Raw genomic sequence first — 20,586 nt, forward strand, 5'->3', positions numbered from 1 at the left:
AAACAAGAAAATAGCATTACCAATATTGCCATGCGTTAGCTTTGTGTTACTATGATAAGCAACCTTTAAGGAGGATAAATTTATTTTGGCTCATAAGCTTCAGAGGTTTTCGTCCATTCTTGGTTGACCCTGTCACTTTCAGACTTGTGGTGAGGCAGCATTTCGTGGTGGGAACTGCTCACCTTGTGGCTGCTGGGAAGCAAAGAGAGACAGGAAGGGGTTGAGGTCCCAATATCTCCTCAAGGTTATATCCAGATAACCTAACTTTCCTCCCCTAGGCTCCACATCTTAAAAGTGCCATCACTGCACTATAGTACCACAGGCTGGTGCCCAAGCCTTTAACATGTGGGCCTTTAGGGGACACTTATCCAAATTGCAACATTATAGAAGTCCAAATAATCTCTTTATTTACTTCTGACTTCATAGGTTAGTTTTGCTTCTTCTTAAACAGCATGCAAATGAAATTTAATCATACGGGAGTTATACAGCATGAGTGTAGGCAGTTTGTTTTGATGGACAGTTGGTTTCTAGTTTTGATCTGTTTTGAATAGTGCTGCCACCGATGTTATTGTGCATGCCTTTTGCCAAACATGAATTTCTGCTGCTTATGTATCTAGAAATGTAACTGTTGAGTCATATGAGAGTACTAGTCATTCTGCATCCCCACCAAGGTTTGAGGATCACTTTCTCATTAAACTAGGAATAAAATGGCTACTTTTGATCTTTTTCACTATGACCATTCTGAGTGAGCATGTAGCAATATATCATTGTGATTTTGTGTTTTATTGATCACCAGTGGAACTGAGCACCTTTTCATATGTTTATTGGCTGTTTGGATAGCCTCTTTTTATGAAGGCCTGTTTTAAGCCCTTTGCCTATTTTTCAATTGGATCATGTACTTTTTTATAGATTGGTAGATTCTGTCTAACCACACTTTATTATATGTTGGATGAATATATCATCTCTACTCTGTGGCTTTCTTTTTCACTTGGTTAGTAGTTCTTTCAATGAATAATTTTAGTTATTTTAGTATACTACAAATTGTTATTTTCTTCACTATGATTAGTAATTTTCATGTTCTTCTTAAGCAGTCTTTGCCTAACCTAAGGTCATGAAGATAACTTGTTCTCTTCTAAAAGTTTATTGTTTTACCTACCACATTTTTTTAAGAGACAGAGAGAGAGAGAGAGAGAGAACGAACTTCAATATTTATTTTTCAGTTTTCAGCAGACATAACATCTTTGTTTGTATGTGGTGCTGGGGATGGAACCCGGACCGCACGCATGCCAGGCGAGCGCGCTACCACTTGAGCCACATCCCCAGCCCAACTTACCACATTTTGATCTATAAGCTGCCTAGAGCTGATTTTTTGTATATAATATGCAAAGTTAAATTCTGTATGTAATTTTTATTTATAATATAAAGTCAAGATCCATTTTCTTCTTAAAATCTAGTTTACCCCACATGATTTTTTGAAAAGACTCTCTCTTCCTAATAGCAGAATGAAAATATTTTCAAACTGTATCATACAATGGTTTCCCATTGCACTTAGAATAAAATAATTCACTTTCTCATTAAACTTAGAATATATAGCTACTTCCCTTCCACTATTCTCTCCCCTTCCCTTCCACCATGGTACTCTGGCCTCCTTACCATTCCTCATTCTCCCAAGTTCATTATTGTCTTCAGTTTTCCACATGGGATCATTCTTCATTTCACTCAGCTCTTGACAGAGATGTACTTTCCTTAGAAAGGACCACTTAAATCACCTCATCCACTATTCAAGACTAAATAATACATAAAAGTCCTCTGAATGTGTATGATATTAGCGATGTCTCCCCTACTATATTGCGATTCTTTGCTTGTGTATATCTTGTTGCTGCATGATACTTAAAACTCAGTAGAGTACTAAGCATGACACATATGATAACTCATTGTTTCCCTGTTTTGTCTACATTAGTCCCAGATAATTTAGACCCTGGTTTGAATATTTTATAATTTGGATGAGCTATAATGGAACATCAACTTTTTGTGTTTTTTTTTTAAAGGTTGCTAAGTGGCATTGTAGTTTAAAATTTATAAACTCATGTTAACTGTTTACATGGAAATAAGTTTAAGCTAAGTCCATGTGAACTTTACATGTTGACTAACAAACTTATAGGGCTTCAGTAGCCTTATAAAGCCAGACCCTGTTTCTCCTCTAATAGTGATGCTAATTGTAGTTTACAAAGTTTCTCAGCATTCTATAGACTTAGTGATTCTCATTGTCTGATTCCTATTATTGGGACTTTTGGGGGATTATATGCATATCATATATAGATCTGTCTTTCATTTGTTTATTTGCTCATTCCTTGCTAAGGCTTTTATTTTCACCATTGATCACATTCATTTTCCTTCTCTTAAGAGCTTTTTAATTTTTTTGATACATGTGTGTTTGTGTAGTTCAGAAACAAACCAATGCAGAATGTATACATCATGTATTTTTTAAATTTTTAAAATTTGTTCTAATTAGTTATACATGACAGTAGAATGCATTTTGACACATCATACATAAATGGAGTTTAACTTCTCATTCTTCTGGTTGTACATGATGTAGAATTACACAGGTCATGTAATCATATATGCACATAGGGTAATAATGTCCTATTCATTCTACTATCATTCCTATCCCTATACCCCCTCCCTCTGTCTAGTCTAAAGTATCTCTAAAATTCTTCCCTAGCCTCGCCCCTCCTTTATTGTGAATTAGCATCTGCATATCAGTAAAAACATTTGGCCTTTGGTTCTTTGGGATTGGCTTATTGAGCTTAGCATGATATTCTCCAGTTCCTACCATTTACCAGCAACTGCCATGATTTCATTCTTCCTTAAGGCTTAGTAATATTCCATTATGTATATATACCATAATTTCTTTATCCATTCATCTGTTGAAGGGCATCTAGGTTGGTTCCACAGTTTAGCTATTGTGAATTGTGTTGCTATAAACATTGATGTTGCTGTGTCACTATAGTATGCTGATTTTAAGTCCTTTGGTTATAAACCAAGGAGTGAAATAGCTGGGTCAAATGGTGGTTCCATTCCAAGTTTTCTGAGGAATCTTCATATTGCTTTTCTTAGTGGTTGCACCAATTTGCAGTCCCACCAGCAATGTATGAGTGTACCGTTTTCCCCACATCCTCACCAGCATTTATTATTGCTTATGTTCTTGATAATTACTCTTCTGACTGGAGTGAGATGGAATCTCAGTGTAGTTTTTTTTTAATTCCCATTTATTTATTTAAAACTTATGCATTTATTAAAATGTTACATGTTCCATGCCCATCCTATGCTGCTCAAGGGGATTAAACATATTACTTGCCAACATTAATAATAATAATAATAATAACAACAACAACAACAACAACAACAACAACCTGTACAAATGGAGAATCAAATCTAAGTGGAATTCAGAACACCAAAAGAACACATCCAACTAAGAGCAGGAAGACATAGAACTTGATAAATTCTATGTTGAACAATTACGCTAAATGAATGTGCTTTCTCTAGAAGATAAGGATTGGGCTAGAATTCAAGATTACTGCATTTTAAATCAAAATTTCAACTTGTTAGGGAAATTCATGGTTATAATTAGAGTATTAGCTTGATTTTGAAACATTTCAGTCTGGCCTGATTCATAACTTTATTTTTTTTTCTTTTTTCTTTTATTCTATTTTTTTTATTAGTTACACATGACAGTACAATGATCTTGACAATTCATACATTTGAATCAAATGGGGTATAGTTTCTTATTTTTCTGATTGTATAGGTTGCAGAATCACATTGGTCATACAGTCACCTATATACATACAGCAATAATAATGTCTATTTTATTCTGCTGCCCTTCTTATCCCCCCTTCCCCTCCCTTCCCCTCCCATCACATCTCTCTACCCAATCTAATCAGTGTAGTTTTGATTGGCATTTCTCTAATTGCTAGAGATATTGAACATTTTTTCACATATTTATTGATCAATTGTATTTCTTCTTCTGAATTTCTTAGAGCTAATATGTGACATTGATTCTTTATTAAATATGAAATGTCATAAAATTTCAGAGTAGAAAAAGACTTTTAACATCACCTTGTCCAGATATAAAAGCTTTCTGGATTGATTGACAGAAATAGGATACAGTTGGTAGATTAAAGTATTGCATCTATGATTAATTTTTTAAACTGACAGTTGTTCTATGGGTAGGCAAGAATAGGTCCTTATTCTTAGGAAAACACAAAACCATTGAGGAATCAAGGTGTCATTATTTATATAACTTACTCCCAAATAGTTCATGAAAAAATGTATATGGTTTTTTTTTGGTCTGTGTGTGCATATAAGTGTTCATGTACAAAGAGAAAGGGGAAAATTATAAGCAAAATAGGGTAAAATTTAACAAAAGTATTTGGATAAGGGGATTTTTTATGTTACTTGTTATTCTTATAAACTGTGTGTGACATTATTTCTAAATAAATAGTTTTTTAAATTATCTCACCCTCTCAGAAACAAAACAAAACAAACAAACAACAACCAAAACCATATGCAGCCCTCAACAGGAAGATCAGGTAGCTTCCCAGTTACTCAGAGGGTAAGAGACAGAGCTGACCCTCAGTGTTGAGCACTCTGTTCTGTTGTGCTGTCTTCCTCTAGTAAATAGTTTCTAAGCTCTTATTTAATCCTGGGCACAGTTATTCTGTTGTGTGGTAACACAGGACACAGCCAGTTTTGCATAGTCGTGATGTAGCTTTGAGTATCTTTAAAAAATAGTTTTGCTGTTACCTGGTCAGCCCTGCAGCCTGCCCCCCCCCCCCACTGTTACCAGGACACCTTGTTATTAGATGTGCCTCCCATTGTAATGAGATCTGCCTATGTTTGCATTTTAACAAACAGTGGTTTTGTTCTTCTGTTTCTTGATAGTTACTGCTTCTTGGGATACGTTTCTCATGCTATGGAATTTGAAGCCGCAAGCTAGAGCTTTCAGATATGTGGGTCATAAGGATGTTGTAACCAGTGTGCAGTTTTCTCCCCTTGGAAACCTACTTGCATCTGCCTCAAGGGACAGAACCGTGAGACTTTGGATTCCTGATAAGTAAGAGAAACAAATGCTTGATATACTTTGGATTTAGGAATGTGAAAGAAGGCTGGAACCTGGCTGCTCCCAGTGCACTCTTTGGGAAGGCCTCCACTCCCAGCTACTTGCACTGAATCTGGTCACATACTAGGTGTGCTGCCCTGGTTTCAAAGTCAAACTATTTCATACAAGTGTTTCCTCTTTAGTTCATGTCTTCTTTTTGAAAATTGTTTCTAATATGGAAATATGCATAATATGTTTCAAGTGTTTTGGGGGTGGTGGTGGTTGTTAGCAATCTCTTTGTAAATCTGATGTAAGTTTTCGATTATCTCCCCAGAAAGCTATACATCAGCGTATGTCAAAAGTTCATGTTTTTTGAACTTCCTAATGCCCATTCATGAACCCTTCAGGTCTTGGATCTCTGTGCCAGGACTATTCTTTAATCAGTATCATTTATTTTGGGGCTCCAGAATTTTTTAATTAAAAAACATTTCTAACAAAAGTGTCAATTGTGTTTGCTAAGGTCATATCCTGTTATGCCGAATCTCTCTGTAAGAAACTTTTAAAGCCATAGCTGATTGCCCAGTTATTTTAAACAATTATGAAGCCATGATTTTTTTTTAAGTTTCAAATTTTTAGGTTTGAAAATTTTCAAAAATACAGGAAAAAATAAATAGCATAACTTTCCCACCATACTCATCAGCCAGCTTCAACAGTTATCTGCCAAGCTTGTTTCATCTCCCCCCACTTTTTCTGAAGTATTTTTAGAACAAATCTCACACATCATATCACTTCCCTCCATAAATATGTTAGAGGATAAGAATTTGAGGACTTTCCTTGACCCTTTTGTGATAGAATTTGATTTGTAGCATGTGACTGAACAGGCCTAGGTACTACCAAATGAAGGAAAGCTCACAGGGCTTTCCCTTGCCAGTGGGCACATTTTTCTGCCACCACCTAAGGGAAACACCATGCTGAGAAATCTGATGGTAGTAAAAAGTATCAAAGAGAAGTGACATGATGAAATGATAATGTGGACGATACTGTAGAAGAGGGAGAGACTGACTTGAAGTCCTAAAGGAGAAGCATGTTCCAAATCCTTAACTTTGGGGATTTAGGACTAGTTTAATTGTTGCTATTTGTTTTTGTTTATTTGTTGTTGTTTTTTTGTTGTTGTTGTTGTTGGTTTTTTTTACTATGTTGGGGATTGAACCCAGGGCCTTGTATACACCTTGCCCTACCACAGAGCTATATCCTCAATGCCTTTTCTTATTCTTCTTTATTTAAATCTCCAGTACAGCATAGCCTCAATTTCCTATTGCTAATTCAAGGAAAACTAAACAAACTGTATATAGATAAATGAGATAAAAGCACACTGAATCATTAGTTTGGAGTACCTAATCTAAGTACAGTTATTATGTTTGTGTAGATGTCTAAATGATGTTGCAGTGGGGTTAGAGTAATGGTGGATCATGGCAACAAGAAGAAAGTTGATGTATCAATGATCAGTTGTCTATATCTGCATAACAATCCCTAAAGCCTAGTAGCTTAATATACAAGAACTATCATTTCTCACAATTTCATTGGTTATTGGGTGGTTCTTCTGCCCCATTTGAAGTATGTTGAGATTACTCACACAGCCTTGTTAACCTGGAAATAGGGTTAGATGGGTCTAAGGCCTCCCTCATGGGCCTCAGGCCTTTGGGCTTGGTGTCTGCTTTTGGCTTGGGTGCCTTGGGTTCTCCCCCTCCAGCAGGAGGACCTCAAATTTATTATAAATGACAGGTGAGTTCCTAGAGAATAAAGGGAGAAGCTGCAGACTTTTCAAGGCAGGCCTGAAGCACACAGTGTCACCTCTGCCCTATTTTCTTGCTCCTAGTAAGTCATAACTCCAGCCCAGATTTACAGGGAGGAAAAACAGCTGTGATCACAGCACTTCTATCTTTGTTTCTCATTTGCTTACTGTTGAGACAAGATGCAGTGGTCAGGTCAGCCTGCAGCATAGAGGAGGGCCTTCAGAAAGAGGCCCTTCAGAAGGACGGCCAGCAGATGGGCTGCTAGAGTAGGGGGAGATTTTGATGGTACTAGCTGGCCATCTCATAACTTCTCATCGTTGCAGATGCCAAGTCTTGTCTTTGTTATCTCCAGGATTTATGCTTGAATTCAGGCCAAACTATACTTTCGATTTCTGTTCATGGAAATCTACTTGAGACCTCACTGAACTAGTCTCTGAATGCTCCCTCTTTTTTTTTTTTCTTTTTTTAGTTGTAGATGGTCACAATACCTTTATTTTATTTTATTTATTTTTATGTGGTGCTGAGGATTGAGCCCAGAGCCTCACACATGTGAGACAAGCACTCTACCACTAAGCCACAACCCCAGCCCTCCCTCCTAATTTTTGTTTATACTGATTTCAGTTACTCCTGATGGATTATCAGATGTTGGGTGATAGAGATTAATAATTAAGTCACCTTTGCCTTCTATAGGGCACTAGACGAGCAAGCCAGGTTAAATCTAAGAACCTTTAAGTATTGATTCTTCCCAGTGGAATTCAACAAAAGTATTGAGTTCTTTTCAATGTCCCACATTGTGCTAGGTGCTGGTCTTAAGGAGATAAATAGATCATCATTTTTGTCCTCAAAAAACCTACTGCTTAGTAAACAGAAACAGGTCGATTTTTTAGAAGTCTCCATATAGTGTAGGTATAATAGTTACAGCAGATGGGGAGCAACTGAACCTGTGCAGCTTGGTCAAGGAGGTCTGGGGACAGGGAAAGAGTCTTGCCTGAGAAGGCAGAGGTGTGTTTGAAGCACTGTGACCATTCTGAGTACAAAGTTCAGTGCAATGGTAGGATGCCTTGCCAAAGAGCTCGGTGTTGCATTTTATGATGGAGGGAGCCAGTGACATGTTTACACTAGGATTTATTTGCTTGGAGAGTGGCACTTTTAGCAAGGTAATAAGCACAGTATGTAGGTGACTGGAGGAGGGGATAGAAGATTAGAGCAGAGAGGCCAGTTAAGAGGCTTTTGCAATAATCTAGATGAAGGGTATTGAGGATATATATGTACCTGAAGGCAAGTAGGGCCAGGATATAAAGCAGAGGGTATTCAGAGGATATTTAGGAAGTGGTAATTAACGATAATATTTATTGACTTACTGGGTATAGGAGGAAGTGGGGAGTGGCAGGAGTTGAGGGTGACTTCCAGGCCTCTGGCTTGGAAATAGGCGGATGTTGCTCTAATCAGCCAAAGTAGAAAAATACAGGGTGAAGTTCAGATGATGGGACATCAAGGTGAACATTTGAAAATTCGAGACAGATGTATATGTCTGACTAAATTCTGTTGCCCGATCTTTTTCAAACAGTTATGGAAATATTCCCATCATGTATCATTAATACAAATATGATTTTCTAAATGGAAAAATTGTTAAGTCCTGGATATAGTGTCATCTGAAGATGGCTTGAGAATTTAGGAACACTGACACAAAGTATTATTTCCCAAACCTATAATTCCAACACTATGTTCCTTTTAAACTATTTTTATGCTTCTTTTCAAATGCCTTAAAATACTTCTTCCATTTATTATCTTTTTGCCTCCCTAGACCAGGAAAAAAAAAATCTGAAATTTCAGAGTGTTGATGTAGATTTTTGCTGTTATCCTTTTGTTTTGCTCGTGCATGTAAGATTGCTCCTACAAGGTAAGCAAGGCCTTAGGTATATACTGGGTCTGCAAGTTGTGTTACCTCATCAATATTAGATAATATTTATGAAGAATACAGCACAACATAATTTTCTCATACTTCTGTTATGTTTTTTTACAAGAGTTAATCTGTTTTGTATGTTTCAAAGTCTATACACCGATTAAATATTTATTATAATTAAGTTGAATGAGTTATTAATATTAAATGGTCTCTTTCTAGAAAAGGGAAATCTTCAGAATTTAGAGCTCATACAGCTCCAGTTAGAAGTGTGGACTTTTCATCTGATGGCCAGTTTCTAGTTACAGCTTCTGAAGATAAATCCATCAAAGTATGGAACATGTTCCGCCAGCGCTTCTTATATTCCTTGTACCGACATACACACTGGGTACGCTGTGCCAAGTAAGTACAAAAAGTTTCATAATAAGACTTCTACTCCCCACCTTTTTCTGCTGCAGCCCATGTTTGCTTCTTAACCTTGAGAAAGAGGATTGAAGCTACATTCATTCAGTCACTCAGCAAATATTTACTGTGTGACAGCTATGTGCTGAGACCAATAGTAAACAAAGCACTCAAAATCACGTGCTCTCTGGGGCTGGAGATGTGGCTCAAGTGGTAGCACGCTCGCCTGGCATGCGTGTGGCCCGGGTTCAATCCTCAGTACCACATACAAACAAAGATGTTGTGTCCACCGAAAACTAAAAAATAAATATTAAAAATTCTTTCTCTCTCTCTCTCTCTCTTTAAAAAAAAAATCACTTGCTCTCATGGAACTTCATTCTAGACAGACAATTAAAACATTAGGACAATAGATACTGTATGTCAGATGGTGGTATATAACATAGAGGGAAACAGAGCTGGTATGGAAGTGGATGTGAAGTTTTAAATAGGTGTTCAGTGGTGGCCTCACAAAGCTAGGGGAAGGGAGGGGGTGAAGCCTGAAGAATTTTGTGAAAGGAAGGGGGAACCTGGTGTTTGTTGGAGGAAAATCAAGGAGCTGGGAGCATGGAAGTGGAGTAGGAAAGCCCTGCACAAGGACAGCTCTGACATGTACCTTAGTGAGAAGAGATGCCACTGTAGCATATTCCTTTCTCAGACTTCTACTTTCATGGGACGGGATCATCCTGACAGCTACGTGAATAACAGACTGTCAAAAGAAGAGAGATATTGTTAGGGAACTGTTGCAGTACAAGTCCCTACCTGAATCCTTTTGGGGGTAGTGGAGATTATGAGAAGTGGCTGGTTTGTAAATAGTTTGAAGTTACAACCAACAGTACTTGCTATGACATTAATGTGACAGAGGCAAGAAGGACTCCAGGATCTTTGGCAACAGTCTGATGATAAACAAATGCTACTGTAGGCATTATTGTTAGCTGTCTGCTAATGGCCATGAAGCCCTTCCTGTGCATAAAGGTACACTGCCAAAGTATTTCACACACCCATCTCATTTCCTTATCAGAACTTCCTGGGCAGGAAGGGCTCTTTTATTTACCCCACTTTGCAGATGAGGAACGTGAGTTTCAAAGTTAAATTTTGTAATCATCTAGTTGAAAATAATAGAAACCCAGATAAATTCAGTTTCTCTTCCCAAGGTGGTTAATTAATTGGCTAATGTGTTTGATAATCTCAGAGTGGGGAAGGAAAGACTAGAACCAGGGACTTTGTATCCTATCTCTTGGCCTCTCCATATGGAGGCTTCATTCTGTCAATCACACCAGTACTGAGGCCACAGCTAGCTCCAAATCCTCATAGCTTTGTAACTAGAGAAGAAAAGCCCATCCTCTCTGCTTCTGCTAGAAAAGGGCCCTGGTGACTGGGCTCAGGTGGCGTGTTGTGCCCATCCCTCCACCTGGCACTGAGATGCTGAGGTTTCCTCAATTCATCCCCACTGCCTGACTGGGCCAGTTTCCTTGGCCAGAAGCAGTGTCGTACCCACTGTAAACTCTGGGTGTTGGGATAAAGGACAGTCTTCAGAGAAGGGGTGCTTCATAGGCATGGTCACTGGGAGTGTGGGGGGAGGATTTCACCCTTCACCCTCCCTGCTTGTGCCTGCTATGTGAAATAGCATGCCAAGTGTCCCCAGGTAGGAAGCAGTAGAGTGGGAGTCCAAGTCCAGCTGGCTATCTGTTCTTACAGCCTATACTCTCCTCTGTTGTTTTGGTCTCAGTGGGACATTGTTGCTCAGGAGGTGTTGATTATAACTTAGGATAATGAGCTGAGATAGAAAAGCATACTGTTAGTCAGTAGATTTTTTTTTCCCTAAAGATCTCACCCACTTTTTGGCTCTGGCAATCTCAGTGTTATTTTTATATATAACATATAAAAGCATGTGGTTAAGAACATGGATTCTGGACCTCAATATATAAGTCAAAACCCAGGCCTACCACTTATCAGCCATGTGACCTTTGGGGAAATCACCTAACTTCTTAGTGTCTCAGTTTTCTTCCCTTAATTTTTCTTCAATTAGGATGATGATAACAGTAACCTACCACATAGGTTGTTAAGATATTTAAATATAGAGATAGCACCTAGAATAGTGCCTCCCACATGCTGGTCACTACACAACTCTTAGCCATCTCTCTCATCACTATCACTGGACATCTTCCTGAGTTTTTAAAGACATTATGTAACTTGAGTTGATCATGACTTATGTCCCTCACCCAAGTTCTTGGCAATAAGGAAAAACATTGAATATTGACTTAACTAAGCAAACAGAATGTTTCATTTACACTCTAATAATAGGTGCTATTTATCAAGTATATTCCTTCCAGAAAGAATGAAGGTGGTTTAGTTTATGATAACTCTCAGATCTATGTATATATCAGTCATTGGAAGAAATGGGGAAATGAAGCAGCCTCCCTGGAGGAATGTTCTTTGGTAAATAATTTGGTTAAATTTAATGATTAAGGATTTCATCTTTTTGACCACTTTATATATGTGCCCTACAGCATTCTTGAATTCTTTCTTATATGTTTATTATAATCTTTCTTCTTGACTCCTCTTATTGTAGTTAGGACAGGACAGTACAGATGAATGACTAGTTGGCCCAAGTGACCACTCAGGCCCCCAGACTATTTATTCATCTTCCTGTGAGAATTTAACCTTGATGAAATCATCCTAATCCAGGACTTTCTTCTAAAAATCTACAAGACTTAAAGTCCTTTTTTCAGACTGCATCCAGAGGTGAGAAAACTCAGCAAGAACTGAGTCATGCTTAATAAATTTAGCAACTCTGAAACAAACCAGATGCCAGTGTTACCGCTGTTGACCCGTGACGAGTTCTTGCTTCCCCAATGTTGAAGAATAACACCAAAGAAGCACGCCAAGGCAAGGTCAGAGTAGAAATTAGAAGTTTATTAAAGGACAGCAGAAAAGACTTCTCCCGGAGGAAGAAGGGGACCCAAGAGGTGGAATCCAGTTGACGGGCAAATGTGTTCCCCTTTTTATAGGTTTGGTGATGGAATGTAGGTTGGAGGGCCCGAGGGGTGGGACACTGGTGGGCCAAAAGGGCAGGAAGGACTTTTGGGATGGGCTTATCACTTCTCTGGGATGGGCTATCTCCAAATCTGTTGGGTGCTGTTCATTAATACTTCTTTGAGGTGGACTTTGGCCTAGGGCCTTTTCGGGACTTCATTAACATTCCATGAATTGTCCTGTGTTTTCCCTGAGTCATTCCCAGCATGGCCTCCATTTTAGATTTCACTCGATATTAGACCCGATTTACCTAACTACACTGACTACCTAACTTTAAATCTGGCTTCACCAGTTTACTTATTTAATGATAATGGTAACTGCAAGAGGGCCTAGAACTTTTGCATACCTTAATTAGGGCCTTCTTACTTTGCCAACAGAGTCAGATGTAATTAGAGGTTATTTAATGAGGCCTGGAACTATAAAGCAAGAGGAGTTTGTTGAAAAAATCTTGATGGATAGTTTCCTCATGTTCAAAAGTGAGATGGGCCCATCTTTCCCCCACACCTGCTAGGATGATGCATGACTGTTTCTGCTGGTCAGGTACAATCCAGTGGACAGAAGGGAGACCTGCCCACTGACTCTGCCTCCTGCTATTGCTGGACACCTCCTTTCTGTGGATATAGTATCTTCCATGGATTCAGTATCACTGTCATGTGATTCTGGCCACTTAGCTAACCTCTCTAGGCCTTAGTCTGCTCCCTTATAAAATAGGTATGAGGAGGTATCCACCATGTGGCCAGCACAATGGTTTCATTAATGAGGTTCTAGGCATAAAGTTAGTTAGAAGAGATCGAAATAAAACACACAGACTCAGTTACCTTATTTCTATTGCCAGGTCCGAGACGGCTCCCCTCTCTGGTTCCCTCCTCTAACCGCCCAGCAGGGCAGCAAGGATTACTCAGGGCTAGCAGGAGAGAGAGAGTTTGAACACGCCTGGGAGTAGCCTTTTATTGGGGAACAAGAGATTCAGGGGAGAATTCCATCCAATGAAGGTTGAGGGGGGACTGCACTCCAAGGTCAGGGTCAGTGATTGGGACCCTGGGGTCAGTGGTCAGGCACACCCCCACACGGATGGGCTCTCTCATCAGGAAAGGGCCGGGAAAGTTCCGACATAGCCAGAACGCCTCAGACCCTTAACAGGAGCCACCCAAACACGTGTCAGAAATGGCTTCCCACATAGGTACTTTCATCATGTAGTCATTTTGAAGATTAAAGTTAATGAAGAGTCAATTAATGTTAACTATTAGCTGCTCTCATGTTTCAGTTCTTCCTGATAGAGATTTTGTAGTTCCTTGTAGGTGGTATTCAAGTCATTTCACACATTTTCACCTAGTTTTGGGAATTTGCTACTGTCAGTAGCTACTATCACCTGTTGAATGCACTTTATGTATTTGATTGCCAGAGGGTAACTTTATTAGTAAGTAGTTGGATCTGCAATCTCTGCTATTTAATTTGAGTTCATAGTCATTTAAATGTATGTAACTATGATTAGACATAAGTCTACCATCTTACTGTTTTCTATTCCATTTGGTTGTTGTTTCTTTATCTTCCTTTTGTACTGAGTATTTCTTTGTATCCCATTTTATCTCCTCTACTGACTTTTTAGCTTTTTTCTTTGTCCTATTTTTGTGTTCAGTGGTAACCTCTAGAGGTTATAGTATGCTTTCTTATCACAGTCTACTCTTAAATTAATTTTGTGATATTTTATATATAATATTTCAAAAAATAAATTCACCAAAAAATAAGCCTGCCAGCCCCTTGAGCTTGGATTTCCTGGCCTCCAGAGCTGTGAGAAATAAATTTATGTTGTTCATAAGCCCAAGTGGTATTTTGTTATACAGCCCAAATGGACTAAGACTTTGTTCTATTCTCTTCCGCTTTGTATTATCTTTTTTTGTGAGGGCAACAGTCATGTTTACTGTAATGTATATGTATCTTTTTATTCTGCTGCTCTAAGATCTTTTGTTTTTAGTAATTTGACCACGATGGACCTAGGAATTATTTTCTTGCAGTTTATTGAACTATTTGGATCTAAAAATTGTTATTTTTTCATCATATTTGGAAATATTTTTATATTTTATTCATATATTTTTCTTCCTTAATTTGTTACCACTTTTTGAGATTCCAAATTCGCATATTTGGCCACTTGTCATCATCCCATAGTTTATTGGGACTTGTTCATTTTTTTCAAACTTTTTTTTTTCCCTGTGCATAGTTTCTTTCACCTCTCTTCAAGTTCACTGGTCCTTTCTTATGTAGTGTTCAGTCTGCTGTTAAGCTTATTCATTAATTTCTCTGGTGAGGTTCCCAATATATTCATTCATGATGCCCATCTTTTCCCTTAAATTCTTGTACATATTTGCAAAAATTATTTTACATCCTCATCTGCTAATTCTAACATCTATGTAGTTTCCAAGTGAAAATTTCCTTTTTTGTATGTCCTGTGATTTTTTTTATTGTGTTCCCAAACATTGTTAAATGTTTGAGAATACATATTCTGCTGTCATTGTCTAAAAAGTATTGTTTTGTTATGATAAGGAACTAACTTTCTGTTGACCCAGCTAGATTCTGCTGAAACATGGATCATTGAGCTTTTGTAGGAAGGATTTAGAGTAGCTTTTATTTGTGGGGTATAGTGCCATTGAACTTTCTAGGGTCTCAACTGAACGCCTGGTGGTCAGCAAACTGTGGATAGAACTTGAGCATCAGAGCGGAGATGTAGTTCTTCCATACAGCACTTGCCTAACATGTATGAGGCCTTGAGTGTGATCACCAGCACCATGATAGAGAAAAGAATGAATGAATTTGGGAGTTTTGAATTCTGATTTCTGTTTCTCTGCCCAGTAAGACTGCTATTTTCTTGGGCTCTACTTCCATGTACCATAGTTTAGAAAGTACTCCCAAGGAAGAAATCTGGTATGAAATGGATTTTATGCTCATTTCACACATTTCCTGTCTTTCAAGATTCACAGGTCTAAATCTCTTCCCAGTGCTTAAAAATAGTTACTTCATGTATTTTGCCCAGTTGTATGATTGTTTATCATTGAGGAGCAAGTCTGATAACCATTGCTCTCCCCACCATGGCCAGAACTGGAAGTTCTCTTAAAGGAAATTAGTGGAAACTAATTTGCTAATTTCAAGTTTACATGGATGTAATATATAAGTGTGTAAGATTAGCCATGAAAAATATTGACAAGAACAAAAATTTAAAAGAAACTTGTCCAACCAGTTCTTAAAACATACTATAAAATTATAGTAATTAAAATATTGTCGTAATGGTACAGAATTTTAAAAAATAGGTCATGGAAAGCTCAGAAGCAGACTCATGTGTATATGGGAACTTGTTTTAGATAAAGATGACACTTCTAATTAGTGAGGGAGTCTACAGACTATTTAATATGTTTTTTTGTTTTGTTTTGTTTTGTTTTGTTTTCTTCAGTGCTGGGGATTGAACCTGAGCTTTGCACATGCTAGGCAAACTCTCTACCACGGAGCTACATCCCCAACCCTTAATATGTAATGAAGATAACTAGATTTCTATTTGGAAAAATATAAAGTTGGGTGTTTATTTCATACCATGTATTTTACAAAACTGTATATGAATTAAACAAGCAAACATTAAAAATTGGCTAAGTGATACCACTCCCAGGGAATGTTCAGGGTATCTAAATGAATGTAGAGGATCATTTCTTCATTTAGTTTGAGGATTTTAAATGTGTGCCATGGGCTTACATAATTAAATTTCTGTGTCTGTCTGTGTGCCCAGTACTTACCCTCCCCCTCCTCCTCCTCCTCCTCTTCTTCATCTAGCTTTAAAAGGCCATTTATTAATCTTAAATATTTACAATTCATACAATAAAATATTTACCAGTTTATTACTCATGGATTATGTTGTTTGGAAGAGGATTCACCTGTTACCTTTATCACTTTTATTTCTGATGGTTGAGAATTACAGGTTATTTTTTAACTTCGTACAGTCTTTTTTGTAGATAATTTAAACCACAGTCATTGGCTTTCTTAGAAACTTTCTATGACAGCCCAAATACAGGCTTTCTATAAAGTTTTCCATCTCTGGCTGAGGGTGGTGGTGCCTGTAATCCCAGCAGCTCAGTAGGCTGAGGCAACAGTATCACAAGTTTGAGGCCAGCCTGGGCAACTCAGGAAGACCCTGTCTCAAAACAAAAAAAGAAAAAGGGCTAAGGATGTAGCTCAGTGGTAAAGCACTTGAGCTCAATCCCCACTACCAAAAAAAACAAAACAAAAAACAACCTTCACATCTCTGAAAAGAAGTTCCTGGCTTTGTTAGCCATTGCCACATAACAGCTCCTAAATAATTATTGTGAAAAGCACATTCCAACACAAGTGATAATGACACTGAGTAACTTTCAAATGTATGCCAATATTATCCCATGGAAAAAGTACAATACGTAGCAATGATTATATAATGGAACACTAACTAGTATTTCTTCAAGAAACATGATAATGGGAAACATGGAGGCAGAGTGAGGAGTATTGATGAAGAATTTGTCAGAGTTCTTATATGTAGTCTTAAATAACAAAACCCCCTCCAGGCTGAACAGCTGCTTTGTACACATTGTTAGACCACCAGATGAAAACTTTTTAAAGCTTTAAGAAAATTACTATAAATTACTTTATAGCTTGTGTTTTGTATGGTTCAAAAATGTTCATAATGCTATAATTTAGTTTTACATGAAGATATAAAAATAATAAATATTGCCATGCATACCTTGGTGACATTTTAAAAACTCACAAATAACTTGAAATTCGATCTAGGGAAATTTTTCTACATACTTACTGTTAGCTACGGAGGACTCAAGCAAGTCCACAGGTTTTTAAAGTGTCGACAAACTGAAAAAGCTTCAAAACAAGCCCAGCTGAATGTCTTAAATGGCAGATTGAAAATGTAATGATAAGGGAGGGAGAATAATATAAGCTAAAACTGGAGTGCAAACATCTTTTTCGCTACAGGTTTTCTTTGAAAAGGTTTGTGAACTAACAGGATCCTTTCCCAAGGGCATGCTGGAAATGCAGGAAGGGACATGACAGAACCTGGGAACCCTTCCTTAGGCAACTTCCTATATTTCAGTTTCCTGAAACATCCCTGGGTAAGACTCCTGTGATTAAAAAGACCAGATCAGCTTTTAGAAAAGTCTGCCAGGTTCCTCATTAAAGCTAAAGTTATATACTTGAGAAAGGTGGTCTGAGGGGTAATTGAATGATGGAAGCCAGTTGGGTCACTGTTCTTCAGTGAGAGCCGACTGCAGGCTCAGAGCAAGTTCGGAATACCAGATGCAATACAGGGCATGCCTGCATTCCCCTCAGGTCCAGATCTTCAGGTCATGTACAGAGGCACTTAGCAGCTTGTAGGCGCCGTTCAGATTGAGGATGGAAGAAGCAAAGTGTTTGTAGACCTTTTTGGTTGGCTCTGTGTTGAAGTCCCCATAAACTATCAGGGGAATCTTGGCACCTTGGGTGATGTTCTGCAGGTTACGGAGAAGGTCACAGCCCTGAGCGGATTGAAACCGCTCCCAGGCAGTGCATGCTTTACATTAGGTGACAGCAATGCAGAACTGTGCTCCTGATTCCTTGCACTCTAGGGTCTGAGCAATGGCCACCTGATTGGTTTTCAGCATCGTGGCTGTCAGCCTGATTGGCACTGTTGACTAGTTTGAATCTGTTTTGGAGTAAAAATAAGGCACATCCCTCTGGTCCATTGTTGTGTTTGACATCTAGACAAGGTGACTAGGGCTTCAGGAAAAAGGTACCTTGATAGCCCAGTGGACTGAGGAGCAGATGAAAGTGTCAAAATAGTGGTCTACCTCTTGTAGGCACAGTATATCGGGCTGGTAAGCAAGGATTTCCTCCAGTCTAAGATAGTTCCTCTCTTCCCACTTGAGAGCTTCAGCAGGGCATTGTACAGAGTTGTCCTTGCCTTCTCCAAGAGCTTGGGTGAGGATGTTCCATTGCATGACCCTAATGGGTGAGTGGCTATTGGGGCATTCTGTCATCAGATCCACAAAGTCCCTCTGGAACTGGGAAGATAAGTACAGCCCTGCACTCCTAGCTCTTTAGGATCAATGGGCTCCAGATGTTCTGAGTCAGGTGACACCAAATACTCTAAGTGCTGAGAAGCAGTGCTGCTGTTCAGTGTCTTGGTGAGAGCACTGAAGAGTCTGCTTGTGCCGTTTCCCATCGAACATGCTGTCTGGGAACATGACCTCTCAGTGCCAAGGGTCTTGGGAGCGGGACAATCACGGGTGGGGGAACCCCAGTACTTTCTATGAAGTTATTATACGTGGCTACAGAGACAGCAGCCATTAGTGCCAGAAGAAATGAATAGTTGAGTTTTCTGGACTAACCATTGTTTATGACCATGTATCTTAATTTAAATAAGTGTTTAAAAATAGTTGTCCTACTGGGAAATATACTCACACTTTAAAAATATATATTAGTGTAGGGCTGGGGATGTGGCTCAAGCAGTAATGCACTTGCCTGGCATGCGCAGGGTGCTGGGTTCAATCCTCAGCACCACATAAAAATAAAATAAAGATGTTTTGTCCACCAAAAACTGAAACTGAAAAATAAATATTAAAAACTTCTCTCTCTTCTCTCTCAGATATATATATCTGAACTTTTAGACTTTTTAATATTTACCAGTTTTTTTAAAATGATTTTTCTTTAATTAAGACATTTATGATTTTAAATATATTATAGGTACAAAAATTATCTTCTTTTAGTTGCATTAGAACTATTCTCAAAGTTTAAATTACTGTAGCCCTATATTTTTTTTAAAGAGAGAGAGAGAGAGAGAATTTTAATATTTATTTTTTAGTTTTCGGCGGACACATCTTTGTTTGTATGTGGTGCTGAGGATCGAACCCGAGCCGCACGCATGCCAGGCGAGTGCACTACCGCTTGAGCCACATCCCCAGCCCTGTAGCCCTATATTTTTTAAGTGGTGTATATTGTGACATACATGTTTCTTTATGATGTCCTTAGAGAAAAACAAGTAGAAATTAATGATGAGAGAACTTTTCCAACATTATTGCTTATCCTGTATTAATTTTAGGGGGAAGGAGATGGGCTTTTGATTTTCATTTGGTAGTATTACAAGTGAGCTTTTGACCTTCTGAATTACAAAGATTTTTTTTATTATGGTAAATATATAGAGATGCTTCTCTGTTTTGATGGAATTACATCCCAATAACTCAACATAAGCTGAAAACATTAAGATGAATATGTCTGTAATACATCTAACCTACTGCACACCCTAGCATCACAGCACAATATGTTGTAGATTGTCAGTTGTTGTTCCCCTGGTCACTGCATCGATGCCTAGGAGCTCCAGTGAACTGCTGCTGCCAAGCATAGAGACAGTTTGTACCTCATATTTCTAGCCTGGAAAGAGGTCAAAATTTGAAGAATCATTTCTGCTGAATGCATGGCCTTCACACTATTGTATAGTTGAAAAATCATAAATCCAGCCATCATAAGTTAAGGACCATCTATATAACCATTACCATCTACCATTTTAACCATTTTTATGCATACAGTTCTATGGCATTAAGTGTATTCACATTGTTGTATCCAACAAATTAAAAATATTTTAAACATTAGCTTTCATTGGCTATATATAATATTAAATTAGCCTCTATTCTTTTAAAATAATTTTTAATTCCCTAAATATTTACCAAGGAACTTTTCAGTGCCAGGCACTGTGTTGGAATATAACTATGAATGAAGCAGGTATGGCCTCTCCGTCTTCTGTTGAAGGAAGCAAACAGACACTCAGTGGCGAGTGTGATGTAAATGTGAATCTGGGCCACTGTGAGACCACATCCTGGAGAGCTAACCTATTTGGGGCAGGTGGTAGTACTGAGGAAAGCTTCTGAAGAAGTGACACTGAAGGATATATAAAATCCTATTGTGTATTTTAAACTATATAAAGAATGAGGAACAGGGTTTGAGGCACCAGGAACAGCATGTGAGGACCTAAGAGAAGATGGCACAGTGCCAGGAAGAGTAGGGCAATGAAGATGAGACAAGAGGAGGAGGACCTACTGCAAGTCAAGGGAAGGATGTCAGACTTTTGCTCAAGGCAGATATGAAACCATTGAAGGGTTTAAGCAGAAAAGTGACCCAGTTTTAGATTTAAAGATCACTTTTTTTTTTTAAGATTTTTTATTTATTTATTTAGTTAGTTAGTTCTCAGCAGACACAACATCTTTGTTTGTATGTGGTGCTGAGGATCGAACCCGGGCTGCACGCATGCCAGGTGAGCGTGCTGCCGCTTGAGCCAC

General features: G+C 38.3%; 1 protein-coding gene and 1 pseudogene across 1 annotated transcript in view; one reads left to right on the forward strand and one right to left on the reverse strand.

The window, feature by feature from the left end:
• The window catches only part of Poc1b (POC1 centriolar protein B), an 82,355-nt gene that overhangs the window by 16,730 nt on the left and 45,039 nt on the right, over positions 1–20,586 (forward strand). The window contains exons 3-4 of the mRNA XM_026397263.2: positions 4,942–5,113; positions 9,014–9,193. Coding sequence (XP_026253048.2) covers positions 4,942–5,113; positions 9,014–9,193 — 352 coding nt within the window. The remainder of the gene's footprint in view (positions 1–4,941; positions 5,114–9,013; positions 9,194–20,586) is intronic.
• Positions 17,428–18,479, reverse strand: LOC113188794 (nocturnin pseudogene; annotated as a pseudogene).

This window comes from Urocitellus parryii, chromosome 5 (genome assembly GCF_045843805.1).
Source record: "Urocitellus parryii isolate mUroPar1 chromosome 5, mUroPar1.hap1, whole genome shotgun sequence".
Lineage (NCBI taxonomy): Eukaryota > Metazoa > Chordata > Mammalia > Rodentia > Sciuridae > Urocitellus > Urocitellus parryii.